This window comes from Panthera pardus, unplaced genomic scaffold (genome assembly GCF_024362965.1).
Source record: "Panthera pardus isolate Hobbes unplaced genomic scaffold, ASM2436296v1 HiC_scaffold_15, whole genome shotgun sequence".
Lineage (NCBI taxonomy): Eukaryota > Metazoa > Chordata > Mammalia > Carnivora > Felidae > Panthera > Panthera pardus.
This window is the reverse complement of record NW_026526710.1, coordinates 3,485,001-3,505,603: the sequence shown is the minus strand read 5'-3', so window position 1 is coordinate 3,505,603 and position 20,603 is coordinate 3,485,001. Positions and strand designations below refer to the sequence as shown.

Here is a 20,603-nt window from a genome sequence, read left to right as displayed (position 1 = left end):
GTGGGGAGATACCTGATACCTGTTCTCTCCACCTCTTCCCTTCCCAGACCCTGAGGGAGTGAATGCACAGACCAGTTTAGTGCACACATCCTTTCCATTCTGTCCAGCTGGCACTGGTAGGGGAGGGGCATTTTTAATAGAATAGAAGGTTGAGGGGCGCTTGGGTGGCTCAGTCGGTTAAGTGTCCGACTTCGGTTCAGGTCATGATCTCACTGTGAGTTTGAGCCCCGTGTTGGGCTCTGTGCTGACAGGAGCCTGGAGCCTACTTTGGATTCTGGGTCTCCCTCTCTCTCTGCTCCTTTTCCACTCATTCTCTCTCTCTCTCGCTCTCTCTCTTTCTATCTCTGTGTCTCTCAAAAAATAAAGAAAAATTTTAAAAACTTTAAAAAAAAAAAAGAAAGAAGGTTGAAGTTTAAAATGGACCAGACTATGGCTTAGGGACCAGAATAGGAATGTTGAAACAACAAAAATGTGACTGAGAAGTCAGATCAGACTGAGATGTTTTTAAGAAAGCCTACTTACTACCCAGCAAGAGGTTGGGGGTAGGATTGGGAAGAGCAGACTCAGTGGAAGCCAATGGAAACAATACCCCTGGGGATTACAGCCCCCCCCCCCCCCAAGAGATGTCCCCATTTTAAGCCCCAAGACCTGTGAATACAGTACCTGTTGAAAGGGTGTGATTAAGTCAAGGGTGTTGAGGATGGGCCCCATGTAATCAAGAGGGTCTTTTTAGGAGGGAAGGAGAAAGGTCAGATCTAGAGGAGATGGGATGATGAAAACACAGGTCAAAGTGAAGCCACCACCTGGAAAAGGCAAGGAATGAGTTCCCCACTAGAGCCTCCAAAAGAAACACAGCCCTCCCAACACCTTGATTGTAGCCCTATTAAGACCATTTGGACCACTGACCTCCACAGCTGTTAAGATAACAAATTCGTGTTGTTTTAAGCCACTGGGTTTGTGGTAACCTGTTACAGCTGCAATGGGAAACTCCCAGAACTCCCAGGATGGAGACTCCTCCCACCCCCAATTAAACCAGAAGCAGGGAGGTGCGTGGGAGAGAGCCTCTGCCCAGAGGCGTTTGGGGCAAGTGGTCTTTTTTGGAAGACGGAAACTAACAGAAACCCATTCCAGAGCAGTGCCAGAATGAAGTGCGTGCAGAGTGCTGGGGAAGCCCTGGGCGGGGAGGGACGTTGGAGCTGCGCGGGAAGGTGAGTAGGAGTCAGCCTGGCCAGGGGGCTCAGCCTCTTGGCAGGAAGGCGCCCTCCTCCTTGCCAATACCAGCCCCCAGCAAGGACCCCTCGCCACTGCCAGACACAGCACCCCCCCCCCCCAGGGGTGTCCCGACCGCCTCAAGGTTGGCCATCCCCTGAGGGCATTCTGCCCACTCTCCAACCCCTACGTGGCAGATGCAATGCGGGGGACCCGCAGAGCCGCTCGGAGCCACCCCCAAGTAATGAGGGCAGGGGTGCTGCCAGAAGTCAGGCCCAGCTTCCCCGAGTGTGTGCGGTGGGGAGGGGAGCGTTTCCGCCCCCACTCCATCCCGCAGGAGGAAGGAAGTGGTTCCCTCCTCCCACCCCTTCCCTCAGGCTCGCCTGGGACAGGATTCTCGTGATTCGCGATTGGCTCCCACGGGCGGACCTTTGTCCATCCGCGGGACCGCGAGAGGCCCAGGCCAGGCTCGGAGCTGCGGGGCGGGAGGCGGCCGGGTGGGGGTCAAGCCGGAGACCACAGGGGAGACAGGCAGGCCAGGGCAAGGGGACTGAGACACAGGCGGGAGCCAGGGACCGAGACGCGAACGGGGTGAGAGGGCGGGCGGGTCGCGAGGAGGGGCGGGTCGGAAGGGGCGGGCGGGGCGGCCCGGCGGGCGCAGAGCTCGCAGTCGCTGCGGTGGCCGCGGGCGGGAGGGGCGCAGGGTAAGTGCTCCGGCGCTGGGACGGGGGGGGCGCGGCCCCCATTCCGACCCCTCCCAGCCGGCGCCCTCCGAGGAGCGGACCCTCATCCCCGTCGCCGCTCCCCCGCCAGCCTGCCTGGGACCCCCGCCCCCAGTTGCCCTCTGTTCTAGCGTTTACCAGGGCGGACGGTCATTCCCCGGGGGACCCCTCCCCCAGCCCTTGTCCAGAGGGTACTAGAGTCGGGGGGGGGGGGCAGGAGACAATATGCCACGCGACATGGGAGGGAAGTCCCTCTTGGCCTCAGTTACCTCCCCTTGAAAAACGGGAGCCTTGATAAGAACTGCCCTTTTGCACGGGCGTGCTTAACGTGGGGACAGGTGCCTTCATTCATCACACGCTGAGCGCAGCAACAGGTGAGGTAAGTACCCTTCTTGTCTCCCTCTCACAGGTGAAGAAACCGACACTGGGGCCAAGCCACCCTGCCAAAGGAGGCAGAGCCAGAACTCACACCCAGGTCCGTGTGAACCCCTAAATCCTTTTATTCCTCGTCCTTGCCTCTCGCTGCCCCGCCAGGGAGACTGCAGAGAGAGAAGGGGTGGTAAACGTAGTACTGGGGACCCCGGGGGGAGGCTGAAATGAGGGAACCTCCAGGGCAGCAAATCCTTCACCTGGAAATACTGGAAACACCCACCTCTTGGGGCAGGGTGTGCTGAGGAACAAGAAGGGTAGGCTGGGGACAGGTTAAACTCCAGGACACGGAGGTACAGCCAGCCCCCTGCAGGAACTCAGAGACCTTTACCCCCCACCCCCCCAGCCCCGCACCTCTGCTGAGTGCAGGGGCTCCTGCAGGCTTAGCCATGGGACTCCACCTCTCCATGCCTCAGTTCCCTCCACCGTTCCGTGGGGTTGAGCATGGTACTTCCCTCACAGGAGTGCTGAGAGTTAAGTGAGATGGTTGGTATACAAGCTTAGCCCAGCATCTGGCCCAAGGTTGCTACCGAGCTGTGTCCCCCTCCAGCCTCACCCGCCCCTCTGAAAGCACTCTTCTGTCCTGGACACCTTTCACCTAAGGTCAGTCAGGGCCACCTGAGACCTGCAGTGTTTCTGGAAAGGCCCAACATCGGCTGGAAGCTTCTGATAAGACAAAAGCTGGCAGTGGTAACTTCTCACCCTCCGAGTACCTGGAGGAAAGTAGGGGCAGGGTTTTGAAAATCTTTGGGCTGAGGCTCGCACAATTCCAGAGTTGCTCTGCAGCCCCCAAGCCCTCCCCATCCCTGGTTTAGAGTAAAGGAGGAAGTCCAGAGTGTTCTTGCCCCAAAACCTGGTCTTCATCTCCTCTCCAGCATGTAAGTCGGCAGCAGGTTCTACTTCTCGGCATGTTCTGAATCCGGCCATTGCTCTGCATCCCCGTATCGTTTGCCTCCTCTTGGCCTCCCTGCCACCACTCTTGACCCCCAAATATTCAGAGTTGTTTACCACGCCCTCTATGAGATCAGACCCTTGTCTCCTGCCACCGCCCCCTTACTGCAGCCACACTGACCTCCTCTTTCTTCCTTGGACTTGCTGAAGGTTTTTTTGTGTTTTTCTGCGGGGTTTTTTTTTTTGCCCTCTGAGGGCCTGTGCACATGGTCTTCCAGCCATCTTCTTGTGACTTAACCTCTCTGCAATTCAGGGACCACTCTGCAAGTCTCCTACTCAAGTCTTCCCCCACTACTCCACCTGCAGGAGCCACGCTGGCCTGGTCCCTTCTTGCATTACTGTTTTTCCTTCTTCGCATGCTTAGTCTTGGGTGGCGTTACCTTGCTTATGTGTTTCCCTGGTTCCTTGTCTGTCCATCCAGCTAAAGTATCAGTCTGTCAGGGCCATGGCCTTTATCTTCTTGGCTTTGGATTCCCCGGAACTCAGCACAGCGCTTGGCACATAGTGAATGTTCCAATTATATTGTACAATTGCAAGCAAGTGTGTGCAACCATTCAGGGTTCTACTTCTCATTACTTAACAGAATTCTTTCTGTATTTCGACATGACACCCCAGAGTTGTCATTGCTTCTGTCAGGCCATAGCCTTTCTCGGCTTTTCTCAAAAGCGGGGCTTGTGGGGTCTTTCCAGCTTCTAGGCATCACATCCAGCTTAGCTTGTCCACACTGTACGTGTTTTTTGCTATCAAATTATTTCTTTGAGATAATAGTTCCCAAACTGTTGTGTTCAAGTCAAGAGTATGATTATTTTGAAGGCACTTGCCACTTATCACCAGATGGCTGTTGAGGAAAAACTATGCCTGGCAGTGTGTGCAAGTTTCCCTACAGCCCCACAAGCACTGAGTTTTATCACTTTTGTCTGTTTTAATGGGCAGTTCGTAGTAGGTTGCAATTTTCTGTTGCTTGAATTAGTGAACCTGGGATTTTTTTTTTTTTTTTTTTTAATGTGCTGGTTCTATTTCCTGTCTTGTGAAGGAAGGAAATCTCCAGGCGCCTTAACTGCCCCCTTCACCTTTGCTTGTGCTAATGGTTCCATTTCAGCCCATCTCCTGAGAGCAGGTCGAGGGACCCAAGGGGCTAGAACAGGAACACACTGAGCTGAACTCTGCTGGTTACAGAAGCTGTTCTGTCAGTCGACCAGCAAGAAATTCTCCAAGAGTCCCTTATGCCCCCAGCATGGTACTAAGGAGAAGAACTTTTTTTTCTAAGTCTCTGTGAATATATTTTTTTCTCAGAATGATCATTTTGTCCCCCAATTATAAAATCACACAGTGTGCAGTGTTATTGGAACACTGGGGCAGGAAAAGATGGGGAAGTAATGTAAACACTGATCGCTAGTGGGACTACATACATTCCTACAGGGAAGTCTTGGGCTGTCATTCCAAGGAGTGCGCTCGATTTAGCACACATCGATCTGCGACGATCAGAAACACTGTATCATTTTCCTATGGCTGCTGTAACAAGTCACCACACATGGGAGCCTTCAAACAACATAAATTTATTACCTTGCAGTGCTGAGGGCATCAGATGTACAAAAATCAATCCACTGGGTCCAAATCAAGGCCTTGGCGGGGCCGCATTCCTTTTGGAGGCTCTAAAGGAGGATCTGTTTCTTTGCAACTTCTAGAGGCTGTCTGCATTCCTTGGATTGCAATCCCCTCCCTCTGTCTTCAAAGCCAGTTGCATAAGATCCTCAAATCTCTGGCTCCAACTTCTGGGTCTGTACTCACCTGTCCTTCTGTGTCTGATTCTCCTGCTCTGCTCTATTCATAAAGACCCTTCTGATTACATCGGACCCACCTGGATATGGATAATCCCCGTCTTGGGGTCCTTAATGTAATCATATCTGCAAAGTCCCTTTTGCCATGTAAAGTGACATATTCACAGGTTCTGGGGATTAGGACATGTATATCTTTGGGGGTGGATCATCACTGAGCCTGCCACACCCTAAACGGAAATAAGCAAGATTCACGCAGTATGCGTGGGCTCACATTTGTTTAAGTTTTAAAAAAAGAGAAAAAGAGTAAATACGGGTGTGTTGGTGAAGGCCTAGAACACCACTGAAGGCCACAAAGGAGACTGGTAAGAGTGGCTGCTTCTGGGGGCATCTGGATGGTTTAGTCAGTTGAGTGTCTGACTTCAGCTCAGTCTGTGAGCGCAGAGCCTGCTTCCGATCTTCTGTCCCCCTCTCTGCCCCTCCCCTACTTGCGCTCTCCCCACAATATATTAAAAAAAAAAAAAAAAAAAAAGTGGCTGCTTCTGGGGAGAATGGGTAGAAAGGAGGCTTTTTTGTCATATATTTTTTTGTGTTCTTTCGCTTTTTAAAGTTTATTTTGAGAGGGCGAGCAAGGGAGAGGGAGAGAGAGAATCCCGAGAAATCAAGAGTTGGATGCTCAACCGACTGAGCTGTCCAGGCGTTCCTATTTCCCTTTAGTATGTGCATATGTCACCTACATTAAAAATAAAAATTTTTAATGTTTGTTTAATTTTGAGAGAGAGAGTGCACGTGAGTGGGGGGGTGGGGAGGAGCAGAGAGAGAAGGAGACCCCGAATCCAAAGCAGGCTCCAGGCTCTGTGCTTACAGCACAGAGCCCACTATAGGGCTCGAACTCAACAAACCGTGAGATCATGACCTGAGCCAAAAAGTCAGCTTAACTGCCTGAGCCACCCAGATGCCCAGAAGTAAATTTTAAGAAGTAACACAAACTCACTGTAAAAGTTCAGACCTTCTAGAAGTCAGTAGAAGGAAAATACCCACACTCCCTTTTTGTCCAGCAATAACCACTGTAAAGAGTTTGGCTATATTCTTGCAGATGTATTTTTTAAAATGCATGCGTAGGGGCACCTGGGTGGCTCAGGCAGTTAAGTGTCTGACTCTTGATTTCAGCTCAGGCCATGATCTCATGGTTCATGGGATCAAGCCCTGCATTGGGCTCTGCTCTGACAGCACAGAACCTGCTTGGGATTTTGTCTCCCTCTCTCTCTCTGCTCCTCCCCTGCATTTGCTCCCTCTCTCTCTCTCTCGAATAAGAAAGAGATAATAAAATATTTTTATTTTAATAAAATAAAAATGCATATGTAAGTTTTCATGTAGATGGAGTCATACTGTATACACTATGCTGTAATATGAATTTTTAAACAGTGTTTATTTTGAGAACACTTGTGCACGTGAGAGTACGAGAGGGGCAGGAGAGAGAGGGAGAGAGAGAATCTGGCAGAGCAGAGACCACTCGGGGCTCCATCCCACAAACGGTGAGATCATGCCCCAAGCTGAGATTAAGAGTTGAATGCTCAACCAACTGAGCCACCCAGACTCCCCTGAATTTTTTTTTATCTTACTATATTATTCACCTCTTTCCTTATCTGCATATCAAGATTTAACAACACTAGCATTTGCCACTGCTCAGATGTACCCTAACTGACTTAACCAGAACCTCATTGGTGGACATACAGATACTTTGTTGCTTTCCAAGGCATTCCCAGCACTGGAGTGTATGTCTGTGTGTCTTTTTTTTTTTTTTTTTTTTTTTTTTTTTTTTTTTTTTTTAAGTGTAAACTGAAGTGAAAGTCACATAACATGAAATTAACCATTTTACGATTTGGTGAACATTTAGCAAAGGATCCCATGACATTTAGTGCATTCCCAATATCATGCAACCATCACCTCTATCCAGTTCCAGAACATTTTCATCAAATCAAAAAGAAACCCTGCATCCTAAACAGTCACCCTCTGCCCCCCATCACCTTACTCCCCGGCAGCCACCAATCTTTCTGTGGATTTGCGTGTTCTGGGTATTACAGATCAGTGGAATCATGTAATGTGTGATGTTTTGTGTGTGGTTTATTTGATTTAGTATAAATCACTCATGTTGTAGCATGGATCAGTACTTGATTTCTTTTTATGACTGGATAACATTCCATTGTATGGATATGACATCTTTGATATATCCGTTCATCCCTTAATGGATACTTGAGTTATTTCCACCTTTTGGCAGTGACTGTTTGTGTACATGTATTTGTTTGAGTGCCTGTTTTCAATTCCTTTGGGTATATGCCAAGGATGTGCATCCTTCCACATACACTTTGAGCTTTATGCTATTTTCAGAGGCTGTTCACGTAAGCAAGTTAAAAATAGTTTGTAACAAAGTGTTGCAAAGCGCATACTAAGATAAAGGAGAGCAGAATGTCAGATCCAGACAAATGTTTTCTTACTTTCCAGATCCAGAGAGGACAGGAAAATGGCCACCTGGGATGAAAAGGTAAATTAATTCTGGCAGACCAGCAGCATTAAAGGACTTCTGGCATTGAAGACAGTTCTGCTTGGTGTTACAAACAAGATAAAAGGAAAACACCTGTTTGGGGTGTTTCTGCCTTACCAAAGTGTTTCGTCACAAAGGTGAAAACTGTAGCAGGAAGTCACAAACCTCAAGATGGCCTAATAACCTGAATCAGACCATTCAAACACCACCTCTGCATTTTTTAAAATGTTTCTTTGTTTTTGAGAGAGCGCATGTGTGCAAGCAGGGGAGGGGCAGAGAGAGGAAGAGAGAAGGATCTCAAGCAGGATGCACATTGTTGGCACAGAGCCCGACACGGGGCTCAAACTCACGAACTGTGAGATCGTGACCTGATCTGAAGTCAAACGCTTAACCGACTGAGCCACCCAGACACCCCTCACCTCTGCTTTTTAATCACCATGTGTCATAGGCCAAGACTTTCACCTCCCTGAGTCTCTGTGTCCTTATCTGGAAAAGGGAGCTAAAATTACCCTTGTTCCTGAAGGTTGGGAGGAGTTGAAGAGACAGTGGTCTCAGAATGCTAGGCTGATACTGAGCCCATACGGGGCTTTTCCCTACTGCCCATTTTACCATTTTACAGATAAAGACACTTGGACAAGATCACACAGGTAGGAAGCGGCCGAAGTAGGATTTTACCCTGGCCTCTCTCCAGAGAGAATGCTTTGCTTCCTGTGGCATGAGACCATCCCAAGCAGAGCCGTTAAACCCCGTTCTTGATATCTGGATGCAGGTTTGTTGGGTTTGAGGGGACATCAGTTGTGAATAGTGAGGACAAGGCAGAAGGGAAACGTTGGCTTCCGTTTCACCTGTTCACTAGGAGGTTCTGGGGGGTCTGGCCAGGTAGAGCCATCAGGGCAGTGTTAGAAGCTCAGGGTGGCAGCAGGGTGAGGAGGGCGGGGTCCAAGAAGCAGGGCCATGGGATGATAATGATGAGCATCCTGTATCTCATCAAATTGATGACCCCTTTAACTGTAAGAGTCCTTCGGATTTTAGGTCTGTTAACAGTGTCGTGGGGTAAATGGCCAGTGGATGCCACCAACTCCGATTTCAGAAATGTTGAAATCTGGGGAAGAATCTGGGGACATGTTTGTCTTTGAATTAATGAACTAAGGTGCAGAAGTTGTAATAATAACACAAGCAATGTCTCTGGAGCACTCACTGCTGTGCCAGGCATGTGCTAAGGGCTTGCTGTGTATTTGATTATTTAATGCTCACAACAGCCCTGTGCACTAAGTACTGTTCTTTCCCTTATCTTCCAGGTAGGGAAATTGAAGCCCAGCAAGGTTTAGCAATTTGCTCAAGGTCACACAGCTGGCAAGGGGTTCAAACCCACGCTGCCTGGCTTCCATGTCCTGATTACTGACTAGTGATTGTGCCCTGTCTGCTTTTCAGACACAGTCTAGCCCAAAGACAGGTTAGGTCTCCAGAAGGAAGAGCCCGAGGAAGAGCTCACCCCTGGCAGGAAGGGAGCCGGGAGTGGGGAGCACAGGGGCAGCACCGGCTCTCTGGGGAGGATTCCTTCCCTCATTCATTCATTCAGCCACAAATGTTTATATCGACACCAGCCATGTCCTGGAACCAACTACAGCTCTCAGGCCATAGCTACCAAACTGAAGGCATTGGTCTCTGCCTGCCAGTGACTTCCTCTGTAGCTGCGAGACCGGTCTCAAGTCACAAAACTGAATATGTGAAGGTGCACGTGGGGTGAGCAGTAAAGGAGAAGCCATGGTTAATGTGGGCCCCTCACAAGGGCCACTGAGACCTTCAGACCTTCTGATCAGAGGGCTCCCCGACCTGACACCTGTGGGGCCTGAGGAGGAAACCAGGTAGAGGATGAAGACCGTGAGTCTTGGCAGAGGAAGCGACCTATGCCATGGCCAGAAGGCGGATGGCCAGGGTAGGGCAGCGTGGTGGGGGGCCAGGACGTGCTCAATCTGAAGAGACCAGGCCAGGCAGGGCCCAGGGGACACTGAAGGTTCTGGTGGTGGTGCTAGGAACAGTGGGCAGGCCCCTGGTGGGCAGGGCAGCCGCCGATCAGGCCTGGGCTTCGAAAAGCCTCTCTGGTGTCCTGTGGAGATGGGTGGAAATGCCAGAAAGCACATGGGGGGCAAGCAAGGTGGGAGCCCTCCTGCAGGGGAGCAGGGAGCGAGGCGCTGGCACTGGAGGGAAGCGAGCAGTTGGGAGGGATTTACGAGTTCAGTGCCCAGAATCTGGGGAGGATGACACGGAACGTGGGGCTCATGTTCAGAGGAGGAAGACCCCTTTCCTTTGGAGGGTCGTGGAGGGTTCTGCAGAAAAAGCAACCTTTGAGCTGGGCCTTGGGATTTGAACTTACGGGATCCAAGAGAAGGGCATTTCCAGCAGAGGGAACGGCATGGAGAAAGGCCTGGAGGCAGGCTCACGTGAAGTTCTACAGAGCAGAGGGGAGTTGAAGGGTGAGGTGATGGGGAAGGTCCCTGTATGCCCGGCTGAGGAATCTGCACTTTGACCATGGAGAACCCTAGTTCTGGAGCAGATTACCTTCCGGTCTGGGAGGTGCTAGTTCCCCCCCTGTGCAAGCCGGCCTTGGGTTGCTCTGGGGCTCCAGCGGGTCAGCCCCAGGGAGAGCAGCTCAGGGCCGGACAGCCTGGGTTCCAGTGCTACATCTGCCCCTTGTGGGCCGCGTGACCAGCTTCCAAGCCACCCTGAGCCTCTGTGTCCACGGTCATGAGTGGGGTTGACAGTCACCACCACAGAGAGTTATGACCGTTCCTCATAAGGTGCTGGATACCTAGTACCTGGCACCTGATAGAAACTCCAGGAGCTCCAGTTATTGCACATGGAAACCATTCATACTTTCCTTCATTCGTAGTTACGTATTAAGTCGGGCAAACCGAAAGAGCATGTGGAAGTGCTCAGTGCTGGTTATTTTGCAGTGGAACCAGCCCATGTTGTTCTGGACAAAATTCAATAGCGTGTGTTGAGCATCATGGAAATGTTCCTAATCAAACGTGGGCGTCTCACTTAAGAGGAGATATAACCCATGAAAAGAAAACTGCACCGTATTTCTTGTCACATGAGGTGCCATTGATTATAGATGCGCCATTATTTTATCACAAAGAACATAAAACTGCCATTTACTGTGACCTTATGTTGTGAGACATTCAGATTTCAAGAGGGTCAAAATATAAGGAAATGTGGCCTTTGAATTGGTGATGAAGGTGCTAAAAATGAGCAATCAGTAAACGCAATAGTGAGAGCGTCAACTTCTTGGTGAAGTTTCTTGGCCATTAAAACGTACATCTGCGGCGCCCCGGGTGGCCCAGTCAGTTAAGCCACTGGCTCTTGACTTCAGCTCAGGTCACGCACGATCTTACAGTTGTGGGATCTAGCCCCGCGTCAGGCTTTAGCTGGGTGTGGTACCTTCTTAAGATTCTGTGTCTGTCTCTTTCTCTGCCCTGCACACACTCGCTCAGTCTCTTTAAAAAAAAAAAAGGGGGGGGGGTTGGGGGACCAAAAATCTAGTGGGAAAAATAACATATGAGATTGTGTGTGGTCTTTGATCACAATTGTAAAAGAGACCTTAGGTGGATGATAAGTCTGTTGTATTAGGAGTATCATGAATTTACTTCCTTTTGCTCATGTCTTCACGATGCTGAAAGAAATAGATCTAGAATAAAGGTCTGTTCGTTGGGGTGAATGACAGCAGGTAAAGTGGGGGTGGGGAGTGTCCAGGGGAGTCTGAATGAAACCAGGGAGCTGGTGGGGTGGGGTGAGGGTCGAAGGCACAGAAGCACGGGATAGAGCTGAGGAACCAAGGAGACATGCTGGGGGGAGGGTGATGACACCAGTTGTTGGGGGGGGGGGATGACCTCTGAGAGGGGGGACACAGGAGCCTTTTTTGCCACAGAGGCCAGTACAAGGGCTGGAGCTGGAGAAGGTTGGGTCAGGATCACTTGTAGCACCTGAGCCTCTGTTGATTCAGAGAACAAGTTCCCGTTAGTAATTTATCCTTGTGCAGTTAATTGTGCGGGTTTGTTTTTCTTTCTTGAGTTTATTTTGAGAGAGAGAGAAAGAGAGAGTGGGGGGGAGGGGAAGAGAGGGAGAATCCCAAGCAGGCTCCGCACTGTCAGCACAGAGCCCAATGTGGGGTTCGAACCCACAAACCATGAGATCATGACTTCAGTTGAAGTCGGACACTTCACTGACTGAGCCACCCAGGCACCTCAGTTGTGGGTTTTTTTGTTTTGTTTTAATTTTCAAGTTAGTTAACATACAGTGTAGTCTTGGCCTCAGGAGTAGAACCCAGTGATTCGTCCCAGTGAGACACCCAGTGCTCATCCCAACAAGCGCCCTCCTTAATGCCCGTCACCCATTTAACCCACCCCTCAACTGTGTTTTTAAAAAAATGTTGTCATAGCAATGCTTTTACCAGCTCTTTATTGTCCGGCTGCCCTAGTGTTTGAGGGGAAGATCATGGTGTTGCAGGAGAAATTGGCGGGAGTTTCAGCCCTGGTTCAGAGAGAGGGGCCGTGGACTCTGCCCCTTCCCACCACCCTGCAACTCAAGAGTTCCTCTTCTGTGAAATGGGAACGGAAACACTCCGTCTACAGTGGTGGGGCTCAAAGAAGCTCGTGCGTGAGAAGCACTGAGCAGGGCCGCACAGACTCAACCCACGGGAGCTGTTCCCTGGGTCATGAGGACGAGCTGGGTTTTCAACCAGCAGCTGACCTCCTCTTCCTCTCAGAGGAGGATTGTGTGTCGCCAGCCACACGGGGAACCTGGGAGCCAGTGTGCTTAGAAATCGCTATAGCCCTTTGCTCATTTCTCATGAGCTGGAGGCGCCAGGTTTATTTATGGTGCACGTTCTCAACTTTGGCCGCAGATGGGAGATCCCAACACCCAGGCCACCCCCAGACCAATCACGATCTTGGGGCCTGAGACCCAGGCATTGGGTTTTTTGGTTTTTTGGTTTTGGTTTTTAAAGCTTCCAGGTGGTTCCAAAGTGCAGCCAGGGCTGAGAGCCACTGGTTAGACTGGCGGGGTAGGGCCTCTCTCCATGGGCTACTTCACAGTGAGGCGGGGTAGAGCGTGCTCTGTTCCAGGGCCAAAGCATTGCTAAGATGTTGGAGCCGGAAATTCCCTGGATGCCTCGGTCTCACATTGGTGATAGCTCTTAATTTCTGGCTGAAAAACGGTTGGTTGGTTTGTTTTCTTTCTATGCTTTCATTTTCTTACGTTTTTGTAAACAACCTGACTTCTGCTTCCCAGTTAACGTGGCTGACGTCACACACTTTAGACGGGACTGTCTCCTCTCTGGCAATCCTCGTCTCCTTACCCCTGGGAAATAGACTGGGCACGTCCTCCCATATCTGCATCTTTAAAACTCAACCCGTTGGTGACTCCTGCAATCGGTCGTTTAAGCAATGAACTAGAATAAAACGGAAAATACAAGAGTTTCTCGCACTTAGAAACTTGAGTGTTGGTTGTGGAACACGTGTATGTATGTCAGAGTGTCCTAAAAGGCAGCATGTAAAGTGTATTTTTCTCACTGAGTAACACTCGGCTGAGCTCCCTGCACGGCCCTGAGCTCCTCACAGCTGTGAGCCTGGTCCAGGGCGGCGTTCAAAGAGGTTGTGCAAGAGGAAGGGGCTCTGGGCCAGGCAGCCTGCGTCTCACTCTCACTGGCCGTGTGACCTGGGACAAGTTGTTGGCCTCTCCGTTCCCAGTTTCCTCGCCTGTCGATGGAGATGTCTCCATTCCCCACCTCACGAGGCTGTTGCAGTGTGTTACTAGAGGACCTTGTACGGAGCTCAGAAATGGCAGGTGCCCGGGAGGTAGTTGACGCTCACTGTGGCTCCTGCTACCGGATGTTATTGCCCGCGTCACCTCCACCCAGCCTCACCCTCATCTTGCCAGGTTGGTGGACCACTCTGTCAAGACGGGAGGGATCCTGACCCCACAGGAAAAGGAGAGAAGTGTTGCAGCATTTCTGGGGGGACGTGGGCCACCGGTCGGGCTCGTTGGCCCATAAGCAGCGGCCCCCGCAAGCCGGTCAGCCATCGGTGGTGGTTGTTTTTGCCAACCTCAGACTTCCTCCCCACCCTAGAGAAGGAAAAGCTGCCACGCTTATTTAAAGACTTCCCTGATTTTAAAAATAGGCATTCCTCAGAACACCAATCCCCGGGGGCTGGGGGCGCGGCCCTGGGGTAGGGGACCGTGCTCCCGGAGGCCCTCCCTCCTCCCTCCCGCCAGAGGAGAGGTTTGCTTCAGGGCTTCATTCCACCATCCAGGTATGTTCAGTGGGGAACTGCCAGCTGCCAAGCGTGGAGGGCCCTCATGGTGGCTGACGGTCTCTAACAGAGGACTCAGTTCCTCCGGTGGGGACAGCGCGAAGTGACGTGTCCACTGGGAAGCCTGTTAGAGACTCGGGGCTCAAGGTGGCTGCTGGGGGCTGGTCAAGGAGGTACCTTCTGTACAGCACTTAGAAAATTCCAGGCTCCCTGAAGGAAAGCAAGTGTTCAACATAAACTGAATTGTGTATACACACGGTCTGGGCCCACTGAGCTGTTCTTACCAGTAAATGGTGGAACCCTCCAGATGCCAGCCAGGGACCAAGCAGGCCTTTTCTAAGAACAGCAGCCTCAAGCCTGTTCTGCACAGAGAGTGACGGGACTATGTTCTGAGAAGTGCTGTCTGGCCGCAGATAGAGTGCCAGAGAGTAGTGAAGAGCTGCCGTATCCTCCACGTGAGAGGTAGAGGTGGGGCCACGGTGGTGGCAGAGGGCCCAGTGCCGAGTGGGCCCTGGGGGTGGGGGAAGGAAGGTAGGCACTGGGGACAACTTCTCTGATCTTCCCTGAGTGTGTCTTCCGTGTTCTGGACCCGAAAACCAGAGACCCAGGTACCTGTCCAGGACTATCCGTTGACTGGTAGCGTTTGCCTTGTTGCAGGGCCTCAGTTTCCCCATCTGCTAAGGGAGGGAAGACAGCATCTCAGAACCTGATTTCTCCCTCTTAGAAAATCATCATTTTGTTGCTTTAAAAAAAATCCGCTTTTTTCTGCCATATTTTCCCCTTGTTTTATAAGGAATGAAGCTGGTAGACTTGAGTTCATATTGGCGGCTTTACCAGGCACTGTTTGTTTTTAGATATTTGTTCCATTCTTTTTTTTTTTTTTTTTTAAGAGTGAGTAGGAGAGAAGGAGTGGGGGGAGGGAGGGACAGACAGACAGACAGACCATCTTAAGCAGGCTCCACGCTCAACATGGAGCTTGAAGCAGAGCTCAATCCCACCACCTGGGATCAGGACCTGAGCCTAAATCAAGAGTCATTCAACCAGCTGAGCCACCCAGGCATCTGTTTTGATTTTCTTATTCAGGGATTTCAGTTGTGTGTGTGTGTGTGTGTGTGTGTGTGTGTGTGTGTGTGTGTGTGTGTGTGTGTGTGTGTGTATACGTGTCTCGCATCATCCTCCTCCCCTCCCCCCCTTACCCTCAATACTTCATTCACTACTCAATTCTCTGTAGGCGGGATCTCCCTCCAAGAATGGCTATTTCTTATGATTAAATCTAATAGAATAAAACTTGAAAGTTTCTTTTCACCCTCCAACCCAATTGAACTCCTTTCCCAGGGGGAACCATTTAGTTTGGGGTATTTATTTTGTCTGTTTTTAACAAAGATGGCATTATATGGTACAATCTGGTCCACAACGTGCTGCTTTTCACCTAGATTTCATATAGACCAAGAACACCTTTCTGTGTCAGCGCCTACAGGTACACGGGCTTGCTGCCTTCTTAACAGCTGCCTAGTATTGTCTTAGTGTGGGTCTCCCATAGCGTGTTTAATGATGGACTTTGAGGTCATTTCCAGGTTTGGGCTGTTGTAGCAGGACTTTAGGAAGCATCCATGTGCTTATGTGTGAGTCCCTTGGCATGTCAAAGGATAGGGACATTTTCAGTTTTGACAGAAACCGGTTAAGGCTGATCCCCTCCTTCGCTCCCATGCCTGGCATATTGGAGCCACTCAAACATCTTTTCGAAAGATGAAAGGAACTGTCCTGCTGCCCTCCTGAGAAGGGCGTATCCGTTTACATGCCCCTGTCCCTTGCCTCTGTCATCCTGCCATGCCATGCGACTCTGAGCAGTTGGCCTCTCCTCCCCGCACCTCAGTGTCCCCTTCTGTGGATTGGAGAGCCTGCCCCTCCCTGCCCTGACTCCCTCCCAGGATTGTGACAAGCGTGAAGAGCCGAAGGGGATGGAGGTGGCCTGTAAGCTGTGAGCAAAAGGAAGGCGCTGCTGCCAGGACTGGCTGCAGAAACAGGCTTTTCCAAGTGGTTTGTGACCGCTGAAGGAGCCCGCTTTCTCCCGCTTTCTCCTTGGAGTCCGGGGTTGGGGTGTGGCCCACAAGATACAGGGAGGGGGCACACCGTCCGTGGCCACCCATCGTAGGCTGATTCGGGCACAGGCTCTGCATTAGCTTCCTGGATCTGCTGTGATGATAACCACACACTGGGTGGCTTAACGCAGCAGAGATGCCTTCCCTCCGTTCTGAAGGCTCCGAGTCTAAAATCAAGGTGTTGGCAGGGTCGGTTCCTTCTGGAGGCGTTGAGGGAGCATCTGTTCCATGCCTTTCTCCCAGCTGCTGGTGGTTGCTGGCTGTCTGGCATCCTTGGCTGGTAGATGCAGCCCTCCGGTCTCTGCCTCCACCCTCACATGGCCCCTCCTCCTCTTGTAAGGACAGCAGGGCCCACCCTAAATTCTGGATGATTTCATCTCAAGCCCCTTCACTAGTTAAACCTGCAAAGACCCGTAGTCCAAGTAAGGTTATGTTCTGAGGTTCCATGTGGACGTGAATTTGGCGGCAGCCACTGTTCAACCCCACTACACGGTCCTAGAAGGCAGATCTCCATTCATTGGCTGCCTGCCTGCCTGCCTTTTTCTCAGCCATGTGTTCTAAAACAAGGGCTCCGAGTCGTAACAGCCCAGGGGCAGATGGTGGCTCAGCCATTTCCTAAGTTGTGACTTGGGACAAGCCGCCTTCTTCACTAAGACCCAAAATGATGGTCTTAACCTCAGAGGGTTGCTAGGAATAAAATTCAGTAGTTCATTTAAGGAACTTTAGTGGTATATTAATATAATAAAACAACATAATAGTAGATGGTCACTGCTATTGTGTCTTATTGGAGTTTGGGGGCAGGAGATGTTGAATAATATGCAAATCAGGTCCCCAAAGTAGACTCTGGGAGGAAGCAGGGAAATGGGGGCTTAAGGGACATTGGGAATCCCCTGAATTTCTTTTTTTTAAAAAAGTGCCTTTTTCTGTGATTGTTGGATGACCGTGAAATAGGGACTCCCCCTCCTATAGATGGCAGCTTCAACACCTGTAAAACTAAATGTTCACAAGAACATTTTTTTTTCTCTGTCTCTTCTAGGTCTGTTTTTCTCATTTCTCCTCCCTCTCCCAGGTAGCAATCTTTTTGGTATGATACTTGACACGTGTAGAAAATAAGTAGGCGAAACATTTACCTTTGAGGAGGTAGCTCCTGTGGTTTGCTCTTAATTCGTTTATTAAATAGTTTTCACACCCCTCCCTGTGAGAGCGGGGAAGAGTCTGCCCTCCCAGAGCTTACAGACCAGGGCAGGACACAGACGATACTGAGATGTCACAGCACAAGTTAGCAAATGGTAAGACATGGAAACAGAGGAGGGACACTCACCCAGCAGGTGGCGGCTAAGGAAGACCTCCCTGGGGTGGTACAATCTAGACACATCTGTAAAACCGTGTGCGACGGGCAAAAGATAATTCAGATAGCGGGCACAGGCATGTGGAGTTCTAGAGCAAGAGAGAGAGAGGTTTATTCTAGAACCACAAGGCATTGGGTGCAGCTGGGGTATGGCGGAGGCAGGGGACCTGCGGAGACCAAGAGAGCTTTGTGCCTTTGTTCTGAAGGCAGTGGTTGGCAGGAGGTAGGGTGGAGGACTAAAGGTCATGGGGGAGGAGGCAGGTGAGGGTAGGGCCACAGCCAGGTTGTCGCCACAGAAGGGGGACCCTGGCCACCGCTGTGTGGAGAAAGGACCAGGCAGAAGGCCAAGTGAGCAAGGAGGCCAGTGCAGGCGTCTAGGCAAGAGGTGATGGCAGTTGGAGAGGGGAAGAGGGAGAAGAAAAAGGGGCGTGAGGGGCGCCTGGGTGGCTCAGTCGGTTAAGCGGCCGACTTCGGCTCAGGTCATGATCTCGCGGTCCGTGAGTTCGAGCCCCGTGTCGGGCTCTGTGCTGACAGCCCAGAGCCCGGACCCTGTTTCAGATTCTGTGTCTCCCTCTCTCTGACCCTCCCCCATTCATGCTCTGTCTCTCTCTGTCTCAAAAATAAAATAAATGTTAAAAAAAAAAAAAAAAAAAGGGGCGTGAGCCATTTTTAGGAGGTCAGATTGCCAAGGCTCAAGGGAGAGAGAGGAGCCCAAGACGATCTTTGGCTCTTGGCTTGGGCAGCAGGGTGGGTATGATGCCATGCCTTAGGGGAACATGGAAGGGGTAGTGGGTGGGGGGCGGGGAAGATAAATGGATTCAGTTCAGGTCACAGCAAACAGATGACCTGGCGGGATACCACACATCGCGCTGGAGGCCGATTCGCACGTGAGACTGATCTGCACGTGTTCTCAGTGTTGAGAGCCCAGGTGTGCTGAGACTGCCAAAGGAGGAGGCTGGCCCCGCACCAGCACAGGGTCAGTTTTGGGGTCTGGGGGACCTGGTGGCATGGGGACAGGGACAATGGAGGCTGAGGAGGGTGGCCGGACCTGGGAGAAAAATCAAGAGGCAAGATTGTCAGACAGAACCGAGTCAACGGTGTGAGAGGATGCGGTCCAGTCCAGGTGGCAACCACAGTTGTGGGCTTTGCTCCAGGTGACCCTGGAGAGAGTAGTGTCAGGATATAAGGGGACGGCGAAGGTTAATGCGGGTGATGGAGAGATGGGCGTGTCCAGTGCCAGGGACCCTACTGGTCTAGATTCCCGGCGTTGTCAGTGACAGGACTCAGTCTAGCGTAAGCCTCAAAGGGAATCTGTCAGTTGGTGTGACTGCGAAGTCTGGGGGTTGCACGGGCAGGCAGTGGGCCAGCGAGCAGAGAAGCGAACTGTCCCCGGCCGGGGATGATGTCCGAGGAGCAGAAATGAGAGTTTGCGCTGCTGAAGAGGAAGGATAGCAGGCGCTCACGGAGGGCTGCTCCAGGCCCGGCCCTGTGGCTGGTGCTCTGAGCAGCTCACTGAGTCAATCCTCCCATTTGCCTGGGCAGGGAAGAGGAAGCTGAGAGCCCCGAGTGGGTGGTGAAAAGTTGCCGAAGCCCACAGCATTTTCATGATCAGCTATATCTTTGACCTTTTCTGAAACTCCTCTGCTTTTGGTATGTCATATTTTTGACTTAAAACCAGAGTTGTTTTCTGCTCTGCTGGGTGCCATAAATATTTTCATCCCAGATTACAGAAAGTTGCTTTTTACTGGTCGCAAGGTTTCAGAAAGAAAAATTCCCTCTCCTGTAAAATATAAATGCGGTTTTTACAAAGCACCCCAAGGCTCCCATCATGCCGAGAAAACCAGCCCAGGAGGTTTCCATCTGCCAGGTGAGACGTTTTAGGGGAGAATTATGGCCAGTAGCTGCCCGGAGGGCTTTGGGACAGCCATGGAGCTGGCCCTTGGCAACGGAGGGAGGGTCCAGCCTGAGACCAGCTACAGCCCAGCATGGAAGACGGTACCAGTGCCCTCAGCCAGCAGATGGTGGGCTTCTGCTCCCGGTCAGGTGTCACATGAGACTCTGGGGACACAGGCCTTGCGTTCATAGAGCTTAACTGCTAGTGTGGAAAGAGAAGTCGTAGGTAAACGGCCATACACACAAAATTCTGATTAGAAACTGTCATGAGGGTCTCTCAAAAGAAAAGAATACACAGATTACAAACCTGAGAAGGGGTCTGATTTAGGTTTTAGGGGTCAAGGAGGGCCTCTCTGAAGAAGGGACATTTCAGCTGAGGCTCCAAGCTTGAGTGAAAGTGAGCCAAGCTCAGAGTTGGAAGAAGAGTAGTCCAGGTTGAGGGAAGATGCCATGTGAAGACCGGGTGTGGGGAGAATCCGGAGGGCTGGAGGGACAGAAGGGCCACAGGGCTGTGTATATAATAGGAGGGATCTTGGAGTTTGTTAAAAAATTCTTTCATCTTTTTTTTTCATTTATTTTTAATGTTTATTAAGAGAGACAGAGCATGAGTCGGGGAGGGGCAGAGAGAGGGAGACACAGAATCTGAAGCAGGCTCCAGGCTCTGTCAGCACAGAGCCTGATGCGGGGCTTGAACTCCCAAACCATGAGATCATGACCTGAGCTGAAGTCAGATGCTTAACTGCCTGAGCCACCCAGGCACCCCTGTTTTAAAAATTTTTTTGTGTGCATTTTTTATTTATTTTTGAGAGACGGAGCACAAGTGGGGGAGGGGCAGAGAGAGAGGGAGACCCAGAACCCGAAGCAGGCTCCACACTCTGAGCTGTCAGCACAGAGCCCGGAGACCTGAGTTGAAGTCAAACGCTTAACCGACTGAGCCACCCAGGCGCCCCTGGCGTTTATTTTGAGAGAGAATGTGCGCCAGGGAGGGGCAGAGAGGAAGAGAGAGAGAATACCAAGCAGGCTCCACACTGTCAGCACAGAGCCATATGTGAGGCTCAGTCTCACAAACTGTGAGATCATGACCTGAGCCAAAATCAAGAGTCAGACACCTAACCAAGCGAACCATCCAGGCACCCCAGGATCTCGGATTTTTATCCAAAAAACAGGGGACAGTGATAGGATCAGATACTATGATCAGAGGTGAGGGTTTATGAGGCCTGCTTGGGCTGCTGGTTGGAAAATGCACTGGAAGAACCAAGTCCAGGGAGAGAAATCTATAAGGAAACAGTTGCAATCTTTGGGATGAAGACTTGGACTGGGGAGG

At 51.1% G+C, this 20,603-nt stretch overlaps 1 protein-coding gene across 9 annotated transcripts in view; it reads left to right on the top strand.

The window, feature by feature from the left end:
* Window positions 1-1,045: 1,045 nt before the first annotated feature.
* HVCN1 (hydrogen voltage gated channel 1) overlaps window positions 1,046-20,603 on the top strand; it is a 37,050-nt gene continuing 17,492 nt past the window's right edge. Inside the window, exons 1-3 of one of the 9 annotated variants that reach the window (XM_019467469.2) lie at window positions 1,047-1,208; window positions 2,341-2,406; window positions 7,589-7,628. In XM_019467469.2, the coding sequence (XP_019323014.1) occupies window positions 7,608-7,628 (21 nt within the window). In that variant the 5' untranslated portion in view covers window positions 1,047-1,208; window positions 2,341-2,406; window positions 7,589-7,607. The other 8 variants (XM_053902017.1, XM_053902015.1, XM_053902016.1 and 5 more) reach the window with 8 other exon arrangements.